General features: G+C 47.0%; 1 protein-coding gene across 1 annotated transcript; it reads right to left on the bottom strand.

Annotated features, from left to right (window-relative positions):
- Nucleotides 1-4,194: 4,194 nt before the first annotated feature.
- LOC136458520 (probable GABA transporter 2) lies at nucleotides 4,195-8,517 on the bottom strand. The gene is made up of 6 exons (XM_066458464.1): nucleotides 8,132-8,517; nucleotides 7,769-7,999; nucleotides 7,210-7,307; nucleotides 6,241-6,427; nucleotides 5,410-5,540; nucleotides 4,195-5,048 (listed from the first exon to the last, which is right to left on the bottom strand). Exons 1-6 carry the CDS (start codon nucleotides 8,262-8,264, stop codon nucleotides 4,422-4,424), a joined length of 1,407 nt encoding a protein of 468 aa, XP_066314561.1. The 5' UTR covers nucleotides 8,265-8,517; the 3' UTR covers nucleotides 4,195-4,421.
- Between the last annotated feature and the right edge of the window lie 14,855 nt (nucleotides 8,518-23,372).

The following is a 23,372-nucleotide window of genomic DNA, read 5'->3' on the forward strand; positions in this document are numbered from 1 at the left end:
CACATTGCATGTTTGCATGCACCAGCATACATGGTAACGAGCAAAAGCAAAGAGAATTAACACAGAAGGAAAGAGAATTAAGACAAAAGGAACATATTTGCATTTCTTAGAACCTTACCAAATCTACCTATATTTAATTACTTTCTCTCTTTTGCATTTGCAAAAGGGACAGCTTTTTCCTTCTTTCATTTGGTTTCACGCTTACGTGTTCCATCGCCCTCGCTTGTTATTTCTTGTGTGAACCATAGTTGATGTCATCTGTCTTCTATGGCTCAGCCTCCCAATCCCAAGAGAAGGTCCCTACCTCTCCCTGACTGGAGATTTGGCCTGCCAGAGGATCTCCTCGAGTCCATCGGGCAGCGTCTTGCGTCAGGCCACGATGTGGCATCCTTCCGATCCGCTTGCTCCCCATGGCGCGCCGCCGTCCCGTTTGCGACCTTCGGGCCGCTCCTGCTGCTCCCGTTCGATCCTGACTCGGACCGCGTCGGCTTCTACTGCGTCCCAGAGAAGAAGGTCTTGTCCAAGACGCTGCCCGAAGTGCGCGGCAAGGTGGCGTGCGGCTCCTCGTGTGGGTGGCTGGCGCTCATGGACGAGGCGGCGTCCGTGATGCTGCTGAATCCATTCGCCGATGCCCGTGCCCCCCGCATTGAGCTCCCTCCAGCAGACAAACACGTCGCGGCGGCGTCCTCATCGGAACACGTGTCTAGGGTCCATGGCCGGTGGATCCTCCATCCCACCAATGGCTACGGGGACCTGGATGCCGCAGGCAAATCCATCAAGCTAGAAGACATGAGGGACGTGTTCTTCCGTGAGATCGTGCTCTCGGCGCCGCCTGACGCCGCCGACCGCGAGTGCGTGGCCATGGCCATGCTTGGGTGCTCCAAAGAGGTCGCGTTCTGTCGGGTTGGAGTCGACAGCACATGGACACTGCTCGACACCAAACTAGAGTTCTTCGTGGGGTCCATTGTTCACTGCCAAGACAAGTTCTTAGCGATCGACTGCACTGGAGAAATCTCCGTCTGCAGTAGCAACGCCGCCGGCGCTACTCCAACCGCGACGCTGCTGCCATCGTTGTCGCCACCTGCGGGGCTCTGTCCACCGTAGCTATCTGGAATCAAACGGTGAGCTGCACATTATGGGTGTCATGGTGAGCATGTTCCACGAGACACAGAGCTTCACCTCCAACAACGAGATCTACAAGTGCAACCTCCACGACCGTACGCCGGAGTGGTCCAGGGTGAGGGACATCGGTGACCAGACACTGTTCGTGTCTAAATATTTCAATGAAAGCTTCAGTGGAATAAGTGTATCCAAGTACAAGGAGAACACAATCTACATGTCTGAGCCATTGTATGGGGATCCATACAACTTGGTCCATCGACTGGAGATCGTTGATATTGCTACCGGCGCATCCGAAGTGAAGCCCGTCCAGGAAAAGATGCAAGGTTTCGAGGCTCTAGGTTGGATTCGACCCAATCTCTAGAAGCTCTAGAGTTTGTGAGCCTACGACGCCGCGCACTCCGTGACTGTGTTAAATTCATAAACTTTGCTTTTTGGATTAAATGTCACTTTAACGTTGGTATTTAATTTAACAGTATTATTATCTTATCGTGCGATCCGTGTGTTTTTAGTATAAATTGTTAGTTATCCCATAGCAATGCACGGGCACGCTACCTAGTTACACAAATAAAGGCGAAAATGCTCCACAAGCAGGAGCCACCGCTAAACAAAAAACATAACACTTAATCTTCAATCCTCTTGTGATGTCTCCACCAACGCTTTCCGAATACCTCAAACATCAAGACCTCCAGTATATGACAAGCCTCCTTCATTTGTCTTTGTTCCCTGTTCCTTTAGACACCTGCAACCAAAGTCTAATCCAGTATGTTCCTCTGAAAATCACCTGTGAGAAAGAGTTAGTTGTTGCTCTGCTAAAAACATCATTTCTACTTAACCACACCGCCCAGCACATTGCTGCTACCCCCACTATTATTTGATTTCTTAGACTTGGAGGGAAGCCCTTAGCCAAGAACCTAACAGGTGGACTATATCCTTTGGTGGTTTAAGATTAAACGTAATGAACATAGAGTTCCACACTCCCTTAGCAATGCGACATTCAAAGAAAAGATGTTGTATGGTTTCCGTAAGAAGTATTGTATCATCGGCATATTGCAAAATGGGCAGGCCCTCATCAACCAAGTTAGGATTAGCCCCTTGAGTCGGCTTCCACGCTTTGCTCTAGAGATGAGAATCACTAACATGTCTGCCACTAAGTTAAAAAGGATAGGCAAGAGAGGATCTCCTTGCCTAAGTCCTTTTTTAGTCTAGAAATAGTGCCCCATCTCATCATTAACTTTAACTCCTACACTCCCCCTACTCACAATAGATTCAATCCATTTACACCAGATCGGCGAAAATCCCTTCAATCTTAAGGTTTGCTGTAAAAAGGACCAATTAACCTTATCATAGGCTTTTTCTAAGTCAAGCTTGAGGATAGGACCATCTTTCTTTTTGTGATGAAGCTCGTGGACGGTCTCATGTAACACCACAACTCCTTCCAAAAATATTTCTCCCCGGCAAGAAAGCCTTTTGAGAAGGATTGACCATAGTATCTACCACCTTTGTTAGTCTATTAGCTAGGACTTCTGTAATCTTAAAACTAACATTGAGACAGCAAATTGACCTATACTGTTGTATCTTTTTAACTTCCTTCTACTTAGGTATCAGGGATATAATCCCAAAATTCAGGCTAAAAAGGGGTAGGTCCCACTATGGAAATCTCTAGACATGGCCATTAGGTCATCTTTTATTAGACTCCAAAATACTTGGTAAAACTTCATTGGGAAACCATCAGGACCTAGGGCTTTGTTGCGTTTTATTTGAAAAATGGCATCCCTCACTTACTTCTCAATAAACTCATCAGTTAGTAAGTTATTTTCCGCCTCACTGACCTGTGGAATATCCACCACCTGTGTCTCATCAAGAGAAAAGACATTTCTCTGTGAGGCACCAAAAAGCTCTTTGTAATACTTTGTTATGAACTTATTCAGGTTTTCCTCTCCCTCAATTACTCCTTCGTATTGTTCTAGTTGAAAGATCCTAGTTTTCGTGCCAACAAATAAAACGAGGAGCACAGCCTCGCATACATGCCAACAAATGACAGCAGTGGCGAGAATGCTGAGCAGCCCTTCGTTGGTGACGAGTAACAGAAATGTGAGCCTGCCAGCCAAAGCACTGGATAACGGGGTCTACTGCGAGAGTGACGAAGGCGGCGGCATGTCGGCGGTGACGGCCACGGAGAAGCAGTGTCATAGTCGATGGCAACCGCATGTGCCATGCTGCACAACTTTAGTATTTGCGGAATGAATTGCACCTTCACTCCTGTGATTTCGTCTACCAAAGCGTAGGAGGGCTTCACAACGAAACAGATGGGGAAGTCGTCACTAGAGGCCTAAAAAAGAAAAGGCCCCTCCAGCCACCGCCGTCTAGGGCCCCTCTCCTTTTTCCTCTCCAGCGAGTCTTCTGATGGCAAGGAGATCTGGAGTGCTACAGTCGCCCGGCTCGTTACACGCTACGCTCCACGTCCCAGGTCTCCTAGTTGAAACATATAGACCGGCCTACTCAACCAAAGAACTTTTGAGGGCTTTTGCCTTATAATGGCTCTCCCACCCGCTACCGATTGGACTAAACCCAATATGACCCTCTTCTGCAGTTTAGCTAGTTTTTTTAGTCCAAACAATCTGCCGAGAATTTTGGTTGTGCCACGTCGTTTCATAGGAGTGTGTGCTCCACCGCTGTGTGTGGAAGAAGAGAGGTCGACCAGACATCTAAACCCTACATGTCGGTCCACATCAACATATAATTAGCATGCCCTATCAGCAAGCAGGTAAGGACCTATTAGAACTCGGATGCATGACATCCGTAGCCAAGTTTTGCGACTTGTAATAACTGATAATTCCTGAGTTGGAGGATCGGTGTGACATACCTTGTTAAGTTTAGGGACTAAAAATGTAGGTTTTTTTTAGGTGGGGGGGGGGGGGGGGGGGGGGGGGGTTAGAGGATCTGGATGACACTCTTGCCAAGTTTGAGAAGCGCGTGAATTTTACTCTATTGATTATTGCTAATGGCCTCCTGCACACTCGCTACAGCAGCGATGGAAAATAAAGCGTATGCGTATGCTTTACACCGCGAGCATTTCTGATAGCCCGTTCGTTGATATGCTGGCTTGTTGTGCTCAGTCAAGCTCGTGCTCGTGGCCTGTTCCCGTTCAATTCGTTTATATGATGATTTGCCTATACTCGAGTGCCTGTGCACAGAGCACACACTAATTATTCACAATAACACTACAACAACTCTCAATGCGACTACTATATATGGACGTACATAAACACCCTCGATCAAGAGTAAGATGCCTTCAAAGTTCAGTCAACAACATTGTTGCTGAAGAGCTTAAACTTGTCGGCGTCCAGCGCGAGCTTGCGGATGGTGGCGAAGGCGCCCATGGCCCCTACTCCGGCGAAAACGACCATGACGGCCATGTTGGCGAGGAAGACCGGGGACTGGCGCGGCGGCGCGAGGGCCATGTTGTACATGAGCACGGGGAGCACGAAATCGAGCGGGATGAACCCAATGGCGCCTACCACGCCCACGATGTCGCCGAAGAACGGGAGCATGGCGGCCATGAGCGCGCAGAAGGCCAGGTACAGCGTCCGCAGCAGCAGGCGCGGGACGAGGTTCCGGCGCGAGAAGCGGTCCTGGGCCGCGTCGGCTGAGGTCTTCTCCATGATCTCGTACGCCACCTGGGAGTAGACGAGGCCGATGGCGAGGAGCTGGAGGAGGACGAAGAGGACCGCGACGCCCAGCAGCCACGTCGGGGCGAGCGCGGGGCCAGAGTCCGGCATGAGGCTCTTGAGGACGTTGGACTGCACGTGGCTGCCGAAGGCCCAGTACCCGGTGATCGACGAGAGGAAGAAGGTGAAGACGACGACGGAGTAGCACAGTACCAGCGCCTTCATCATCTTCCCCGCTGCCGGTGGCGCCAACGTTGCCTGCAGAAATGGTCGAATTCAAATATGTTGGGCCGGGAGTAAGATTTCGTCCAATATATATTCATGTCATGGGCCTCCTGATACTAGCTCAATGAGCAAGGAGCCCAGCCCGGTTTGTCAGTTTACCACAGCCCAATATCATGCATTCATGCTTTTTTGGGACAAGACATGGGCCGGGAGTAAGATTTCGTCCAATATATATTCTTCTTTGGCAATTGGCAACTGGGATTAGGATCTACTACAGCTTGATCAATTTTCTAACAGGAAACCAGAGCTGGTTATGCCTATTTAATTCAGATTGTAACTATCTCAGATCCCCTAAAAACAAACTATCTCAGAAAGTGCAAAATGTTAAATATACCTGGATTTCAGGCAGTATGCCGTTGCCGAAGACGGAGGCGAGGATGGAAATGGATAGAAAAGCGTCGAAGGTCTGCTCGGACTTGGACGAGCTTAGCGAGTAGTCCTTCGCAGGAGCATTTTTGGACAAGCCTGTCAATAATTAATGAAGACATAGTTAAACGCTAGTAGTAGCATACCACTCAACAGGCTCTGGGAAAGTTAATGGTCTCCATGAAACACATTGACCAAAAGACACTCAAATAACTGGTGTTCTAAAACACCAAGGAGACCCATATAGATATATCAGGTATCGCTGACAGAACTTTGAAAATGTGAAGTACAGCTAACACGGCTAGTTAAATTCTTTCTTCTTCTTTTTTTTTTGCCAAACACTTAAATTCCTAGACATGAGCTTCCTTAATTATGTATTCTCCAAAAACCCTTCCTAATTCCCAATTAAAATCATGCAATGGCATTCCTTAGAAGACTATTGATCTCGTAGACATTCCTGTAGGTAACAATTGTAAACGCAACATTTGCCACGAAACCGACATCGTTTAAGCATCATTTTTGTGTTCCCTTGAAGACTGCCAGACTAACTCCACAGTGCTAAGGTGTCGACACACCATTGCGAGTGAGTTTATGCAGACGAAGCATCAAAGCATAATGGAAAAGCTGCGGGTGTAACTAGCATCTGGTTCCCCTAATATGTCAACCTAAATGTTTTGGCCTTTTCTATAGGAATCTAATTCTCCCCCAACAGGATCAAGTAGTTCTCTACAAAGGTACTGGGATTTGACAGTGACAGTGGAGCATGTACACAATGCAAGGAGGGTTCAGGTAATATTACCTGCACGAATGCAAGCAGCTGCCACAAGGATGGTGTAGCCCAAGCTCAGGAGCAGTGAGACGAAGTTGATGTGCCGCAGTGAGTGGAAAGACGGTAGCTGGGAGAGGAAGGCCAGCACCACGGCCACCATGATGATGAAGTGGTACAGTTTCAGGGGACCATGTGGAGCAAGGCTCGTGTACATAATCTGTTTGGGCACACCACGAAAGATCAGAAAAAAAAATGCAGTCGATGATGTGAGCAATTGGGCACAACAGAGAGCAAGTTATTGTTTGATTTATTTTTCTTGTCTTGACGTATGGTAAGAATATTGTGCAACTGTAACTTGCTGTTCTGAAATTCTTTTTTTCCCCCTTAAAAAGGATAGAAACTACTGCGTACTGAACTACTTTCTGACAGAGAATAAGCTATTTTTTTATTTTCTTGACATAAGGTAAGAATATTTGTGCGGTTAAACGTACTGAGTGTAACAGTAACTTGATGTTCCAAAATTCATTTTTCTTAACTTTCCTAGACTAAAGTCTGCTGAGTGCTAGCAACTAGTGTGAAACAACCAAGGTTTTTTTTATCGGCCGAAATTCACAGAAATTTTCGAAATTTCCTTTCTATCCACAGGGTCCGATAAAATTTGACATCGGTCAAAATTTTCCTTTCTTTCCTGCTTCCACACAGACAACCTAAATTCAGCCGTGCGACAATCTCACACTATAATGTTTTATTCTTGTTTTTATCTGTGAACAAATGATGTTTAATTACTTAGGAATAGTTTCAAGTCAAATTCTACGGAATTTTTTCAAAACAATTTGAATTTTTTTTGAATTTGGTCCGATATTTTCGATATATCTTGCTTATCCTATTTATCCATGACCTCCGATAAATTTTTATTTCCGATAATGAAAACCTTGGAAACAACTACTGAAATTCATTAATTATCTGATGCGTTCTTGGATGCAACGACGGGCGGCGCACCTCGAGGCAGTCGGCGGCGAGCAGGATGGCGCCGATGCTGACGCCGGTGTTGATGGTGGTCTGCACGGTGACCACGAAGTAAAACATCCACCCGGATCCTGCGCACGTACGGTACGGGATAACTCATCATGTTCATGTCCACCAAACACAAATCATAAATTCAATCAGCAGTAGGTCACCACAATCCACAAGCACAGCAACGCACCGACGATGCTAATTTAATGGCAGCAACTAGCATGCCGGACAGGAGGGCCGGCCGGGCGGCACCAGCACAGCAACGCTAGCTGATACTGTAATACACAGTGAGTGGCTTTCCCGTGCGTGCCCATGGCGTGCACACAAACGCAACTTACGCGAGGCGATCGCCAGAGGGCCAAGACCCCAAGAGTGTGGGGTGCGCCTGCGGCATTGACGCCGCTGTCGTGGGCGATGCACCCAACACGTGGGGATGGATGGATGGATGGGGAAGGAAGGAAGTGGATGGCGGTGGTTGATGTTGGGTTGGGTTAGTTGCCGAGAGAGAGGCGCAGCGCAGCACGTCTGCACGTACTTTACTTACCGAGGACGTCGGCGGCGAGCTCGCGGAAGCGGATGTGGCGCCGCCCGCGCGCCTCGCAGTGGTCGAGGACGCGGGACATGAGGGAGTACTCGTACAAGGTGACGGCGGCCATGGCGGAGAGCAGCGTCAGGCCCAGCGCCCACCCCATCCCGCGCAGCGCGTAGGGGAGCGTCAGCACCGTCGGCCCCACGATCGCCGTCGTCAGGTGGAACCCCGCGTGCCACCACGTCCCTGCAAATTAAAGCCGGCGCGCGCGCGGCGACGAACCGGTCAGAAATCCACGGATTATTCGCCGATCAGTTGCCCGGCCGGCCCGCCACTAACTCTCGCGAAGTCGGGGAGCATGCGTGCGCGAGTGCGTACCCTTGGACTCGAGCACGAAGGCGGCGCCGGCGTCGAAGGCATCGGCCCCGGCCGGGAGCCCCGGCTTGGCGCCGTGGCTGACGCCGTTGCCGTTGGTGGCGCTGGCCTCGGCGTCGAACGCGGCGGGCGCCATGGCCTCGGGCGCCCCTCCCGCTCGGTGCTCGTACGTGGACACCGCACAGAGATAGACACACGGCTGCTCGATCTGATCGGACGCGCAGTGGTTGGTTACCGGCTACTCATCCATTTCGCGCCGTGCGCGCCCGGTGCCGGGCTGCCGGTCCGCGGAGTGGTTTAACCAGGCGAGGAGATGAGCTTGCGTGGCGTGGGGTTCTCCGCCGTTGCTGTTCGGATCGCCTCTTCAGTTGGAGTTCTGTGGGGGCGGACAGCGAATGTCCTGCAGAGAGCCAACGGCAACGGCACACGGCCCCGTATTTATGCTGCTCGACTCGATCGATGCCGTGCCGGCTGCCGGGCTGCCGAGGCTGGCTTCGTTTCGGTTTACGGCCTGCGGTTCGTGCGCAGCCGCCCGCGTATGGTGTGACCGTGTGAGTATAGCTGGCCAACGGCCCGGCCCGGCCTGGCACGGGCCTGGGCCAAGCACGGCCCGTAGGTGGTCGTGTCGGCACGGCACGCCGTGCCTCCTGGGCTGGGCCAAACCGGGCGTCGGGCCTAGCCAACGGCCCAGGCACGGCCTGTTGGGCCATTTTTTTGGCCCGGGCCGGCTTGAAAAGCCCGAGCGTCTTAGCAGGCCGTGCCGGCCCAGCAGCCCGACGAGAGGGGAACGGAGGCATCGTCGTCGCCTCCAGGACGGGCGCGGGTGGCAAAGGGGCGGTGCTGGCTGAGAGAGGTGGGAGGCGCTCGACGCCGGATCCGGCGAGAAGAGAAGGGTATGGAGAGGAAGTTCTGGTCGGAGTAGCGGACGAGGCAAGAGCCGTAGAAGACGGTGGGGACGCAGGCCCTGTAGGAGGAGGAGTCGGCGTCACCGCGGCAGAGTAGACGGTGTCGGCGACCTCGGTGATGGTGGTCATTGCGAAGAGCTTCCCGGACGAGGAGGCGTTCGTCGGGGATCGTGGCGGCGAGCTGCTGGATCTGTTCCCGCAGATCTGCCCCACAGGGTCGCGGGCTTCCAGAGGTGTGGGGTGAAGACGAGGAAGAGGGCCGTGGCGGATCCGGCCGCACCCGACGCCGACAGCCACGCGCGGCAAGAGGAGGTAGGGCCGTAGGGGCACGCCACCAGCGGCGCATCCAGGGTGCGGGTGCGGCCGGGTGGTGCACCACGCGCGACAGAGAGGAGGGGTGCGGGTGCGGCCGCGCGACGGCGTGGGGGAGAGGAGGGGTGTGGCCGTGCGGGCGTTGGGGAGAGGAGGACTGCACGGGGCGACGGGGAGGGGGAGGGGGAGGGGAAGGGAGTTTGGGTTCGGGGCCAGGGGTGGGAGCGTGGGGCTGCGCCGCCTGCGCGGGGGAGAGCCGGGCCGCGGCCGCGGAGTGTGGCTCCGCTTATATATATGAGGACTAAGGAGGGGGAGGTGGGGACGGTGGGCTTGGGCCGGCCGCACTGGGCCGCAGGGAGGGGAGGGGGAGGGGGTGGCCGGGCCGCTACCGGGCTGGCTGACGTAGGCCAGGCTACTGCCGGGCCGGCTGAAGCAGGCCGGGCTGTGCCGTGCCAGCCCACGGGCCTGAGCAGCGGCTCAGGCACGGCCTGCTCCCTTGGGCCAGGCCAGCCCAGGGCCGCATGTCACTGGGCCGTGCCATGCTCGTGTCGGGCTAAAAAGCGGGCTTTGTACCGTGCCGTCGTGCCACGGGCTGCATGGCCAGCTATATGTGTGAGGCGTCGTAACGACAACGAGATCCGACATGATGTCGCCCTCGGTCTCGCAGCTCGGCTAAACCTTGGCAGTTTGTCCGGTACTATGGTTTTTTTCTCAAATACGTAAAAGGTTTGTGCATCTTTTATATTAAGTAGAAGATTGTTTTACACAACGCGCCATAAGGCGCGCTAAGGAGGACAAATGATGTTACATTTAAGCACACCCTCCCTAGCGAGGGATCCAAAGCCGACTACTCGCGTACTAGACAACCGAGGTTGGACGCCCCTGCATTGATCCATTGGTTGACGACGTGTCTAATGATTGATAGCACCTGGGGGATAGTGGGAGGCGGTTTCGCGGAAGCATCTCGTGTTTCACTCCTCACGTACTAGACAACCTAGGTTGGACGCCCCTACATTGATCCATTGGTTGGTGACGTGTCTGATGATTGATAGCACCTAGGGGATAGTGGAGGCGGTTTCGCGGAAGCATCTCGTGTTTCGCTCTTTCCACAATTCCCATGCCACCATCGCGAATAGAGAGTCCGCTCCCTTCCTTTTGTCGCCATTCCAGCGCCGTCTCCAAGCAACCCACCAAGCTAGAATAGATTCTTCGCCGATTTGGGTGGCATTAGCTCCAAGCACGGCCAAGATATTCCACCATACCTACCTGGAGAAGGAGCATGACACAATGATGTGGTCGATGGTTTCTGGCTCCTGATCACACAAGTGGCAGTGACCTAGGGCGTCGAGGCCATGCCGTCGCCTTCTGTCAGTTGTTTATTGGCATCTTCGCAGCGCAAACTAGAGGAAGATCTTGACTCGCAATGGCGCCCAAGTTCCCCATATCCTATCACAACCTGGTATTGGGTGCGATGCCGAATGTAGGGCCCTATCGGCAGAGCGTAAGGAGTATATCCCGTCTGCTATCCATCTCCATATCATCCAGTCTTCCTCGTCGGTCAGCTAGATTTCCCGCAACTCGTCCCAAATGCAGAGGTATTCGTGAATCACTGAGACTGTGACCCCTCCCCTAAGCTGAGCTATCTAGGATCGGTTGTTGTTGACGGTAGTTATCATCCATCAAGAACCATCAACATAACTTGAATAAATGCATGAAAATGATCACCAACCTAGACTTAGGGGTTTAAACTGACAATTTCCACAAGTTTTGGTGAATCTATGTTTTCAGCAGGGTTTATCCAGAAAACCATCAAGTTGGATCAAATCATCAAATTAAATCACAATTATCCGTGACAAAAATATCACCAGAAGGTTCTAGAGAACAACTAGAAGGCATCCCCCGAAGCAGACTACGGGAGGATGACAGGTGGGGCCGGCTGGCCCCACCTGCAGGCCGGCCGACCCCCTGTCCCCAGCCTGGCAGTCCCTCCTTCGAACATTGGTTCTACACCGCCTCCTAAATTGCATCTTGTTTACACTAAAATTTGGAGAGAAAAATGCGGGAACTCGAAGCTTCCAAAATTATGTCGATCAAGGAATCGATTGCATAAGGATCGATATCAGCTGATACAGATACGACTCTGGAATCGGATCTCTTTGGATGACATCAGCAGATAGCAATGATGAGCTACTGGTTGGTGCCAGGAAATTACATATCCTGACTCTACAAAAAAGAAAAGATTATGGTCCAAGTTATCTTAAATTAGGAATGTTTTCTTCTATGCCGAAGATTGTAATGAGTCATGCTCAAGTAGGATTCATGTTTAGGCTCCGTGTATAATATTAGACCCTGGCTATTATAAAAGATACACACTCAATTAAATACAAGTTACTTACTTTTTTTTGGCTTCAACCACCCCTTAGGAGTAGGAGTAGAGTAGATCTCGATGAGTTCTTCAGCGAGCGGGGCTGCATCGGTCCGGCCGACCTCTGGCTTGTCTGTAAGTACCGTCATGGCTTATACTTCTGTTCATACAGTTGCATCAATCCGATCGACCTCCACTGTGACTCTGGTATAAGCTAGTTATCGACTCTTGTTTAGTTCAAGTATGGCTGCATCGATTCAGTCGACCTCCACTGCTCAAACTAGATTAAGGTCAAGTTATCAGCTCTATCTAAGGGTGGCGTCCTTCAGATGGATTCATTAACTTACCGATATTGCTTATTGCTTCCATTATTTATTTAATTATACTAATATCACTTTGTCCGGTTGAGATTGATCTAGATCGACCTTATATTCTGTTTAACCTATCGTTTGTTAATCTTAATTGATCTGATCCGTACCTTGAATAATGAGTTATGCTTTATCGGCTGTTTTATGTCAATCTTGATCATGCATAGCGTGTGGTTAAGGCATGGCTGGTCTTAAACGGATCTATTGGCTAACTAAAACCGTTCCATGACCCATTATCACAGCCTAGTGTGATTCTGTCTCACACCCCACTGTTAGCACCGTAGAGTGGAGATCATTATTTGATAGATCTATTCCTGATAAGGCATGACCTTAACTGTGCGCTATGCCTAAATTGGCTGTTTTAGCCGATATTGAGTGCTTTCACATATGCAGTTCACGTCACGAGACTGTTGAAGTAAAGATAGGTTGAAAGATGTGTTAGCCCTATGATCTTATTATTGTATTATGGCCTGCATGATTCTGCCTTATGCCCCACTGATATTAGTAATAAGTTAGGATCGTCAAATTTATCACTAGTTTCTACGGCCTACATGATTCTGCTTCATGCCCCACTGGTCATAACGATAGATGAGATCTAATATGTTCATTAAATTTATCTCTATTAAATGGTTAAATAATGATGAGCTGCTTCTTTTATATAAAAAGCGATTCAGTTACTTGAAGTCATTAGCTTAGCATCAACTGATTATTGTTGACATTCTATTGCCATAGATTAATATTTATCTAAATAATGAGATTCATCCTGAACGATAACTGATTTTCCTTACATAACTCCACGAGCTTTGACTAATTTATTCTTATGAGTATGCTAGAATCGGCTATTTAGTCGATCTCCTTCCACATCGGCTCTTAGAGCCACATATTCGGGACTGTCCTGGCAACACCGACATGTTCCACCTTCAATTATTGATTAGCTTTCTCTCCTTATCAATTGCAGGGTCAAATTGACTGGCACGTCTCGGGAGGAGTGCGCAGGATCGATAATCTCTGCGTTGAAGCTTGGCGGATCTCCAACTCCATCGAGCAGACCATTCTAGCTTGCTCGTATGCCCTCGGCATGGAATGAAATTTCGTGCCGACACACGTTCTTGGCACAGCCCGATGGGACCCCACAATCATCATGGCGGTTCACAACAACAACGACATCCTTATGGTACCTTACGAAGACTTAACCTAATGGAGATAAAGGTGTCATCAGTAAAGTTATAGAAGAATTTCAGAATAAGTGTTTGTTGTCCTATACCAAAAACATGTGATAATACAATTGTTTCAGAAATATCCACTACCAAGAGTTCTATTGCATGGGCAAACAGATGCAGATGAAGTTGAAGACAGGCATTTCTTCACGGAAGCTATAAACAAATCTATTCATGATGCCATATCAAGCCATAAGGAAGCTTTCTTGGACACATTCCACAACACCATGAAAGAGGTGTTTCATGGGTTTCCAGTTGATCAGATTAGGGCTGGCTTATTACAACATTCTACATCCGTCGACCTAGGGGACTAATCAAGTCGGTACCAACCGTCAAGAAGTAGTATCAGCTGATAATGATGATGTTCCAGGTAGTTCAGAGTTCATCTGAACAAGCTCAAGGTGTTACTACAAATCAAATACAGTATAATCCTAGATCATTAGTACAACATATGTAACAGCCGGTGGGGCAAGGTCAAAACCTAGGTGATTAATTTTGGCACATTAGGCCACACACCGTCGTCAGCTCAAAAAATAGCACCTTCAATTCAAAGGATCCATCGAGATATAGATCCTCGTGTCTACAATCAGAGACTTCAAGCAACAAACCAGCAAAGGACCCAGCAGATAGAGATTCCACAGGGGTATCGTTATGGCATAGATTATAACACCCTTCATATGATTCCAAATCTAGGGTATCAAGGCACATGGGATTTCAATCCACAGATAGGTCAGCAAGTACAGAGAAATCCAAATTCACATGCTGACGAGTTATTGCTAAAGGTGACTGAGATGATGAAGAATTAGTTTGGACTGAAGCCAAAAGGACTGACCTTCTCATACAATCGCCCATATCCAGAATAGTATGATTTGGTCGCCCTTCCTACAAATTATAGGCTCTCAGAGTTTGCTAAATTCACTGGCCAAGACAACACAAGCATAATAGAACATGTCAGTCGGTATCTTACACAGTTGGGCGAAGCATCCGTTGAAGAGGCCCATCGAGTTCGTTTCTTCTCCTTGTCCCTGTCAGGGCCAACCTTCACTTGGTTTTCATCACTACTAGTCAACTCCACTACCAACTGGGCTGACCTAGAAAAGAAATTTCATACATATTTTTATACTAGGACTAGAGAAAAGAAGATTACCAATTTGACAGCTATAAGACAGAAAACTAACGAATCGGGCATTGAGTTTCTTCAGAGGTTCCGAGAGACTAGGAATTTTTGCTTCTCATTAAATTTGGCTGATGATCAACTAGCCGCTTTGCCATTCAAGGGATGCTAGCCAACATGGAAAGAAAAACTATTGGGATAAGAATTTGACAACTTGGGTCAATTGGCTCAACGAGTGGCGTCGCTCAATAGTCAATTCCAGAGTATGCGCAGAGATACCCGATTCTAGAAGAGTACCACTAGTGGCCGAAGCTTATATTCCATATTCAGTCGATGATGACTATGACGATGAAGAAGAGGGGGTTGCCATGGCTGAATGGAATTGGGGCAAAAAGACAGTAATGGTACCCAATCCTTAGGGAAGAGGAGTTGAGGAGAGCTATGACTTTGATGTCACAAAATCAGACAAGCTCTTTGATTTCTTGCTTGAGAAGGATAGATCAAGTTGCTCGATAATCATGTTATGTTGCCCCCTGATCAGTTAAAGAATAAGAAGTTCTACAAGTTTCATAACGCTACTTCTCATTCCACTAATGAATGCAGAATTTTCCGGCAGCATATACCAATGGCTATTTAGCAAGGAAGACTCAAATTTGATACGCCCTGGAAAAATGAAAGTTGATGATAATCCTTTCCTAGGAGATCAAAACATGGTCGATGCTAGGCTGCTCAAAGGAAAGACTAAGGTCCTAACATCAACCAAATCAAGAGAAGCTAGAACAGTCGATCCCAAGATTCAAATATCGGCTAACGAATACAGAGAAATTAAAAGACATCGCAACAAGCAAAAGAGCCGATATGAGCAGGGAGAAACTGTCAAAGGATGGGGCAACAAAGCTGCGGGTTATATCTCGAATTCTGTTGAATAAATGGCAGCGATAGAAGGAAAAGGATAATCAGCGTTGGTTAGAAGAGCAAGAATACCAGCGTCAACAGGAAAAAAGAGAGGTATGAAAGAAAGCAAGCTAAATCATATTGGAATTGTCCTTTCTTCAGACATTGTTAGAACAAAGGTTTGAAGTTGCCTACCAGGAATAACTATCCAGAGTGCAGCAATCAATATTGGGAGTTTAGGCAATCTCAAGCCAACCGCCGGTCTATCCATACTCAAGATGCGTATCATCATAATAACATGGGTCGGCGCTTAAAAAATGAAAGTGTTCATAATCGGCTTAGGAAAAAGAGTTGTTGATCAAGACTGGGCTGATTATGAAGAAGAAGGCAACGAGAGAATATGTTTGGCAGGAAGGCCAATGGTGTCTAGGAGGTTTGATAAGAAGCCAGAAGAGAAGGGTGCAATGCCTAAGGAATAGAGAGTTGGAACAGGCTTAGGCATCCAGTAAACCTCAAGTATGGCGTGCTAAGCAAACAACCAATAGAAGGCAACCATTGGCTAATATTCAAATTGATGAGGACATGGCACCTTCGGATATGAACAATGATTATAAGGTGCGCTCGTTCCTACATTTGCATAGTGGCTTTGGTTATAATTCACTTGGTTCCACATGTACATGTCACTATTTGATTGTAGGTTCAAATATATTTCATAATGGAAGTTCATCAAAGTTGAACTTTCGGTTCGTCAGGCAACCCGACAGTGCCTCATTGGGAAGGACCATAACTCATCCATCCGGAGTGCGATCGAGGTCAATAGCACTTGATGGCAAAGCTTGTTTGATAAGCTTTCAAATAGATCTGGCTTCCATCTCAATATCACAGTCAGCAAGGCCTCCAAATTACCAATATATTCTATCACTATTTCTAGGCGGGAGCTACACTGTTGTCATGGGCTTGTTATTCATCCTTGGGACCCTTGGCCCAAGTGGAAAGCACACCCCAAGGACTTGGAGAACCCACCAAAAAAGCCCTTGGACATCCTCCTCCTTGGCCACCACCTTAGGAGGCCAGCAAGGACGTCCAAGCCAAGCCAGGGGCCCAGTCCAATCCGAGTTCGAGTCTACCTCGGCCGTCAGGAACCAGTCTGCAATAAAATGGACACCTAGGACGCATCCGGACTCCGTTTTCGATGATCCACATATGGATGGAAATATAATTTGATAAGGACACCAATCCAAGTGGTTTCACATCAAAAGCTCTTCATAATCAACGGAAATCGTCGAAACAAGTCAGCGTCCAGAATCTGTCAGGGTGCTGCGACACCTTCTTTTGGGCTGTTGGGCCTTGTAACGTGTTGGGACACCTTTAGGACATGAAGAGGGATCCTTGGACTGTCCCTTAGGCTATATAATCAGTAGCCACCACCTACATTAGGTTTTGGGTTTTGCTTAGATTATTCTGTCAAGAAACAGTTTCGCCTGTTCTTCGGTTTGTGAGACCCCAACTCGTGAGATTAATCATACATTTGCAATTTGGTTGCGATCTTTCTTGTTCTTGCTTGTGTTCTTCGTTGTGCAGGCAGGGATTAGCCTTCTTGGCGAGGTCAACCTGGTCCGTGACTCAGTTGATAACCAGAGGAGCTGTGGTGCTAAGATTGTAGGGTTTGATCTTTCGATCTGAAGCCGGATCGGTGTGTCATTCTCCGCCACAACGATAGTTACCATCACCTGATGGAAGATCGGGATCCCCGTCTCCATTAAGTGGTAATTAGAGCTTTAGGTATACCATCAAGTGTTTTTTGTTTTTATCCCATAGTCCAATGCCATATTTGTTTCCTATCCTATAACCATCCGCGCCATAGCCTTTGCATAATTCAGTTTTCAGAGTCCGCTTTGTTGAGTTTGTGTCCTAGGTCAAAGTCTTGTTGCTGGTTTAGATTGTGTTCTTTTCTAGTTTGTGTTGATCCCTTCATCCACTGCTATTCCGTATCACCATCGGTTTGCATCTTGTCTCTACTAAATCCCTAATTCGAGCAGCTTCCTTAAAACAGTCATAACTTTTGCATCTGAACTCGAAACGGGGAAAATTTTATATCTACGAAGAACGCCAGAAAATTTTAGATCTATTTCATCCCAGCGATAGCTGGGTTAGCAAAAATTAGATTTGCGAAATTCGATTAGGATAAATTGAGTTTCTGGGCCCACAAGTTTTGGTATGCTTTTTAGAGCACAGTCCTAATTTTCTATAGGCCACATCTTTTATTCAATTGAGCTCAAATTTTTTGTGGTTTATTCTTGTGTGCTCCTTGCTAGAGAAAAAAATATCAAAAGAGCAAAAGCAAGAAAAAAAGATTGGGACAAAAAGTAAAATAAAAAAATAGTAAAAGAGAATAGAAGATATCGAAAAGGAGCACATAAGGAACACTCAATAGCTCTATTGTTTGTGATACATTTTGCCTTGTTCACATCCATTGCTACCTTTGATACTTGTTTACTTTCATCCTTGTTTCCTCTCTTGTTTATCACAACTGGTGATAGGAACACGTATAGGCCAGCAACTAGGACAAGTGCTCTGGACATTTATTCAATATTGCTGTCTATCACTGACTTGTGTGCCACATATATATATATTTATTCTTTTTCGTGCCTCCCAAGCTCCACATATACTTCAGATCGGTACAGAAAAAGACCCTTGCAATCTTGGTACCACTGCCTCACAGGTATCACGAAACCAGCCGCCGGTTGTACCGCCACTGCATGCATTAGGTAAGAACTTTGTAAGAGCTTGGTAAGACGCTTCCACTTGTTGTGAAAAGTGACACCACTGCAACCACTGTAGTCATTTGATAGGGATAACTTTCACCATGTTGTTCCTTGTTTTTGTGTTTACAATGATAGGTTGTTCGTATCCACCGACTTATGATGGTATAGGTGCTGATGAGTACATGGAGTGGGAAATTGCCATCGATAAGGAGGAAGGTAAAAAATGCAGTTAGTGTTTTGCGACATTCTGCTTTATCTTGGTGGGAGTCTTTAGATCCTTCTGATAAGCCTCAAACTTGGAATGATATGAAACTTCTTATGCGAGAAACATTTGTTAATCCACCTCCTATTTTGACTTCATATGATGAGGTGCATCATTTAGAGGAAGAGTCTGTTGTTATTCCTCCTACTATGCCTAGCCTTTTGCAGGACAATGTAGAAAAGAGCAAGGATGACGTGACAGAAAATGAGAAGCTCACAGCCTCATGTGAAAATTCAGAACCATCAACTATTACCCCTGCTGAACATGAGAGCAAAGGTAATGCCCATGATGCTAAACTCACAGAAGGTGAGAGTTCTCTTGATGTGCTGAATTTTTCCACCAATCATGCTATGATAGAGCAAATTTTAGTGGAGCATTCGCTTGATTTACCTTTGTCACAAGATGATTTGCTTGATATTTCTTGTGACAAAGATGACTTGCATGATGATATTTATGTTATACCCATGCAATCATTGAAGAATGATCATGCTATATGTGTGCTGAAAATGAGCACTTGTGCTGAAAATAGACTTGTTATTCATAATGTTAGTGAAGTTGATGAGCTGAAATTATTGTCTTCTTTAAATACTTTGGGTTACATTGAATTTGATGTTCCGTGTAATCTTAATTCTTTAGAGGAGAAACTTTATGCATATGCTGATTTGCCATGGTTCTCTAGACATAATTGTAAAGGAGAGTATATGGTGCATCGTGTCTATATTTGTTCAAATCTGAAATCTCCTTATATTGTGCAAAAGTATGATCAACCAAAGGATTGCAATTGCTATAATCTTGTCATGTCGAGTTCCCCTAGTTTTGTTATAAAGAAACATGTTAAATTTCAAGAAAGGGAGCAATGTTGGCTACTACCAATAATGTTTTCTTCATCTAATCCCAAACCGAGGATGGTTTGTTGTCAAGAAGGGGAGGATGATGAGGACATGGCACCTTCGGATATGAACAAGTGATTATAAGGTGCGCTCGTTCCTACATTTGCATAGTGGCTTTGGTTATAATTCACTTGGTTCCACATGTACATGTCACTATTTGATTGTAGGTTCAAATGTGTTTCATAATGGAAGTTCATCAAAGTTGAACTTTCGGTTCGTCGGCAGCCCGACAGTGCCTCATTGGGAAGGCCATAACTCATCCATCCGGAGTGCGATCGAGGTCAATGAGCACTTGATGGAAAGCTTGTTTGATAAACTTTCAAATAGATCTGGTTCTATCTCAATATTACGTCGGCAAGGCCTCCAAATTACCAATATATTCTGTCACTGTTTCTGGCGGGAGCTACACTGTTGTCATGGGCTTATTATTCATCCTTGGGACCCTGACCCAAGTGGAAGCACACTCCAAGGACTTGGAGAACCCACCAAAAAAGCCCTTGGACGTCCTCCTCCTTGGCCACCACCTTAGGAGGCCAGAAAGGACATCCAAGCCAAGCCAGAGGCCCAGTCCAATCCGAGTTCGAGTCTGCCTCGGCCGTCAGGACCAGTCTGCAATAAAACGGACACCTAGGACGCATCCGGACTCCGTTTTCGATGATCCACATATGGATGGAAAGATAATTTGATAAGGAAGCCAATACAAATGGTTTCACATCAAAATCTCTTCAGAATTAATGGGAATCATTGAAACAAGTCAGCGTCCAGAATCTGTCAGGGTGCTGCGACACCTTCTTTTGGGCCGTTGGGCCTTGTAACGTGTTGGGACACCTTTAGGACGTGAAGAAGGATCCTTGGACGTCCCTTAGGCTATATAATCAGTAGCCACCACCTACATTAGGTTTTGGGTTTTGCTTAGATTATTCTATCAAGAAACAGTTTTGCTGTTCTTCGGTTTGTGAGACCCCAACTCGTGAGATTAATCATACATTTGCAATTTGGTTGCGATCTTTCTTGTTCTTGCTTGTGTTTTTCGTTGCGCAGGCAGGGATTAGCCTTCTTGGCGAGGTCAACTTGGTCCGTGACTTGGTTGATAACCAGAGGAGCTGTGGTGCTAAGATTACATGGTTCGATCTTTCGATCTAAAGCTGGATCGGTGTGTCATTCTCCGCCACAACGATAGTTACCATCACCTGACGGAAGATCAGGAATCCCTGTCTCCATTACAAATGGCTTTCCTGTTGCCATCAGAGTTCAGAGCTCCAGTAGGTTAAGAAGTTTATTTAGATTTCAATGAATCAAAGTATGAGGAGATAGTTGCCAAGTTGATGGTTATACATCAAGCAATATTTGATAAACTAGTCAAGCATCGGCACTTAAAGGCTTTATATGTGAAATGTTTTGTTGATGGGAAGCCGATGAACAAGATGTTAGGTGGACGGAGGTGCTTCTGTCAATCTCATGCCTTACACCACTTTTCATAAGCTTGGCAAGGGATCAGGAGATCTGATTGAGACTGACATGATGCTTAAGGACTTTGGGGGTAATGCGTCTAAGACCCAGGGGGCAATGAATGTCGAACTGACAATCGAGAGTAAGACTCTGCTCACCACATTCTTCATCATCGATGAAAAAAGGGTCAGTACAGTTTGCTCCTTAGTCATGATTGGATTCATACGAACTATTGTGTACCATCAACCATGCATCAGTGTTTGATTCAATGGCATGGAGATGATGTCAAACTAGTTCACGCTGATGAGTCTGTAAGTATCGCAATAGCCGATCTAGTCTTTTAGGAGCTAGCAGACTTCGAATGTTTTTCTAGTAAGTTATGGGAAGGAGACTTTATTAAGATCAGTAATGAAGGCCAACAGCCGATCCAAGCAATTGGCTCTAAGAGTTTGTTTTAGTAAATAGTCACGGCTTCACGTCGGCCGTTGGGTTAAGGAAGAATAAGCATTGGTACCTAGAGATAATCTTAGGCCAACATGTGTGAATGCTAATTCGAATCATAAGTGTAATTCAGAGTTAATAGATCTATTAAAGGAAGTTTTGTTTTGCCTAATGAGATGCTTGGCCTAGATTGATCGATCGTTTAACCGTTGGTTTGAAAAATGTTGATGCAACCTATCAATAGCGATCGATGAGGAATATTTGAAGAAACATTATCCTAACATTTGATCAACACTTGATAGCTGATTTGTTTAGTCATCGACTCTAATAGTCGGTACCAAAAGGGTATCAGCCTCTAGTTCAAAAAATAAGCCTGAAGATGTGAAAAAGCCGATACTGATATGTATCACCTATAGAACAAAAACCAAAACAAATACATTCATGACACATACAGGGGCATTGCACTGAGACACATTCATGGAAGAATAGAGGGTTTCCTTCATTAGCTTGCCATAGATATAGGCTAATCGAAGACCTTGTTCACCATATCTTGAGCAGATGTGATGTCCACAATGGCCTCCATCATGACGACAAACTCCTCAAGCAAATCCTCATGCTCCTTGGGGCCATTCGCCCATCGGGAAGCCTATCTTCATGGTGTAGAGCTCATACCCAGTCTAGGACATGCGCCACGGTCAGCGCCACCGACACACCATGATGAACGTCGCGGAGGGCAATCTCCTAAACATGGGCCAGAATGTCTTGGAGGCGAGCATTGATGAGGGGACCATGAGCATTGATGGTGTCCGCGGCCATGTTCACCGCTAGTTGGAGGGAATCTAACTGCACCATCAGGGCTGACGATCGTAGAAAATAGAAGAACTATCAATATGAAGATAGTGAAAATCAGAATAGAAGCGTTCATGGAACTCATCTTACCCGCCACCACAGCGTCAGACTCAGCCAGCCACACTCGAACGGCACTAGCCTCCTCCTCAGATGCATGAAGGGTAGCCTGAGAGACCCTGAGGTAGATCTCGAGCTAGCCATTTTCTTGAGTTGTCTCAGCATAGCGGTTCTAAGCCACCCTCCACTCTCGAAGGAAACACCAGGCAGTCGTCGCCGTTGTAGGAGTCAGAAGAATCCAACGACGAGGCCAGGTGCGGAAGATGCAGCAGTTAGAGGGCTCACCGGCCCTAGGAAAAGGATGGAGACTATCATTCAAAATGAATCTATAGACAAATCAGAATAGTTCTCCTCTGAGCAAAAGATGTTGATCTCACCTCATGTGTTGGAGGCGCTGATTCACCGGCATGTTCTCCTCTGGAACCTCCTCTGCTGCACGCTTGCCGCGGTTCTCCTCGCTGGCCATGAAGTTGATCAGATCTACAGGAAGGGAGGAAGGCCGCTAAAGAGTTCTGCGAGGGCAAAGAAATGCAAGGGAACAAAAGTAGTTGTGAGTGCGGATGTGTTCAAGGCCGGAGCCATCGGCTAGTATTTGAAGCCATGGAGCGAAGAGGTGGATGCCTTGGGACATGCAAAAGGCAACCATAATTAATAGGAGATGAAGTGCCACCTCGCTAATACTATAGAGAATACGACGCTGGGTGACTAAGGATAGAAGATCGAAGGGTTCTCTTAATAAAGGCAGTGTTTTTAGACCTACATGGGATTAAGATTGGGAGTCTGGAATCAGCTATTTTCAAATTGGCTCTTTAGCCAAAACAAAGAAAACACAGTGAGATAATGGAAAGTATGGTTGTCATTGGTTCTACACAAGACATATGTTGATACACAAATTACAGGTCTAGAACATCCTGAATCGCTTTCAACACTTCTAGCCGAATAGCATCAACTTCTGCGATCTGTTGTTTGTCTTCTTCAGCTAATCGAGGAATGCTCTCGAGGCTATTTTGGATGGCTCTACCTTCTCTAACTTTAGCCAGCAGTTCATATTTCTTTTGTTGAATGACATCAGGTATTTGAGCCAGGGTGGACTTATGACGATCAATGGCAGCCATCACATTTTCTACCTCCTTCTCAAGTTCTGCACGCCTAGCTTCCAGTTGAGACAATTCTAGGTCAATACCAAGGGAGGAGTTCTTCAAGTGATCGATCAACTATGTCAGTTCTTTAGCCTCTTGCCTATTAGAGTTTCCCTTGGCCAATAAAATTTCATGATCAAACAGATTCCTCTAAGCCTGTTTCACCTTCAAGACCTGATCTTCAAAGATAGATAAAGGAGACAAGACTCTGGAGAGA

Source organism: Miscanthus floridulus, chromosome 6, assembly GCF_019320115.1.
Source record: "Miscanthus floridulus cultivar M001 chromosome 6, ASM1932011v1, whole genome shotgun sequence".
NCBI lineage: Eukaryota > Viridiplantae > Streptophyta > Magnoliopsida > Poales > Poaceae > Miscanthus > Miscanthus floridulus.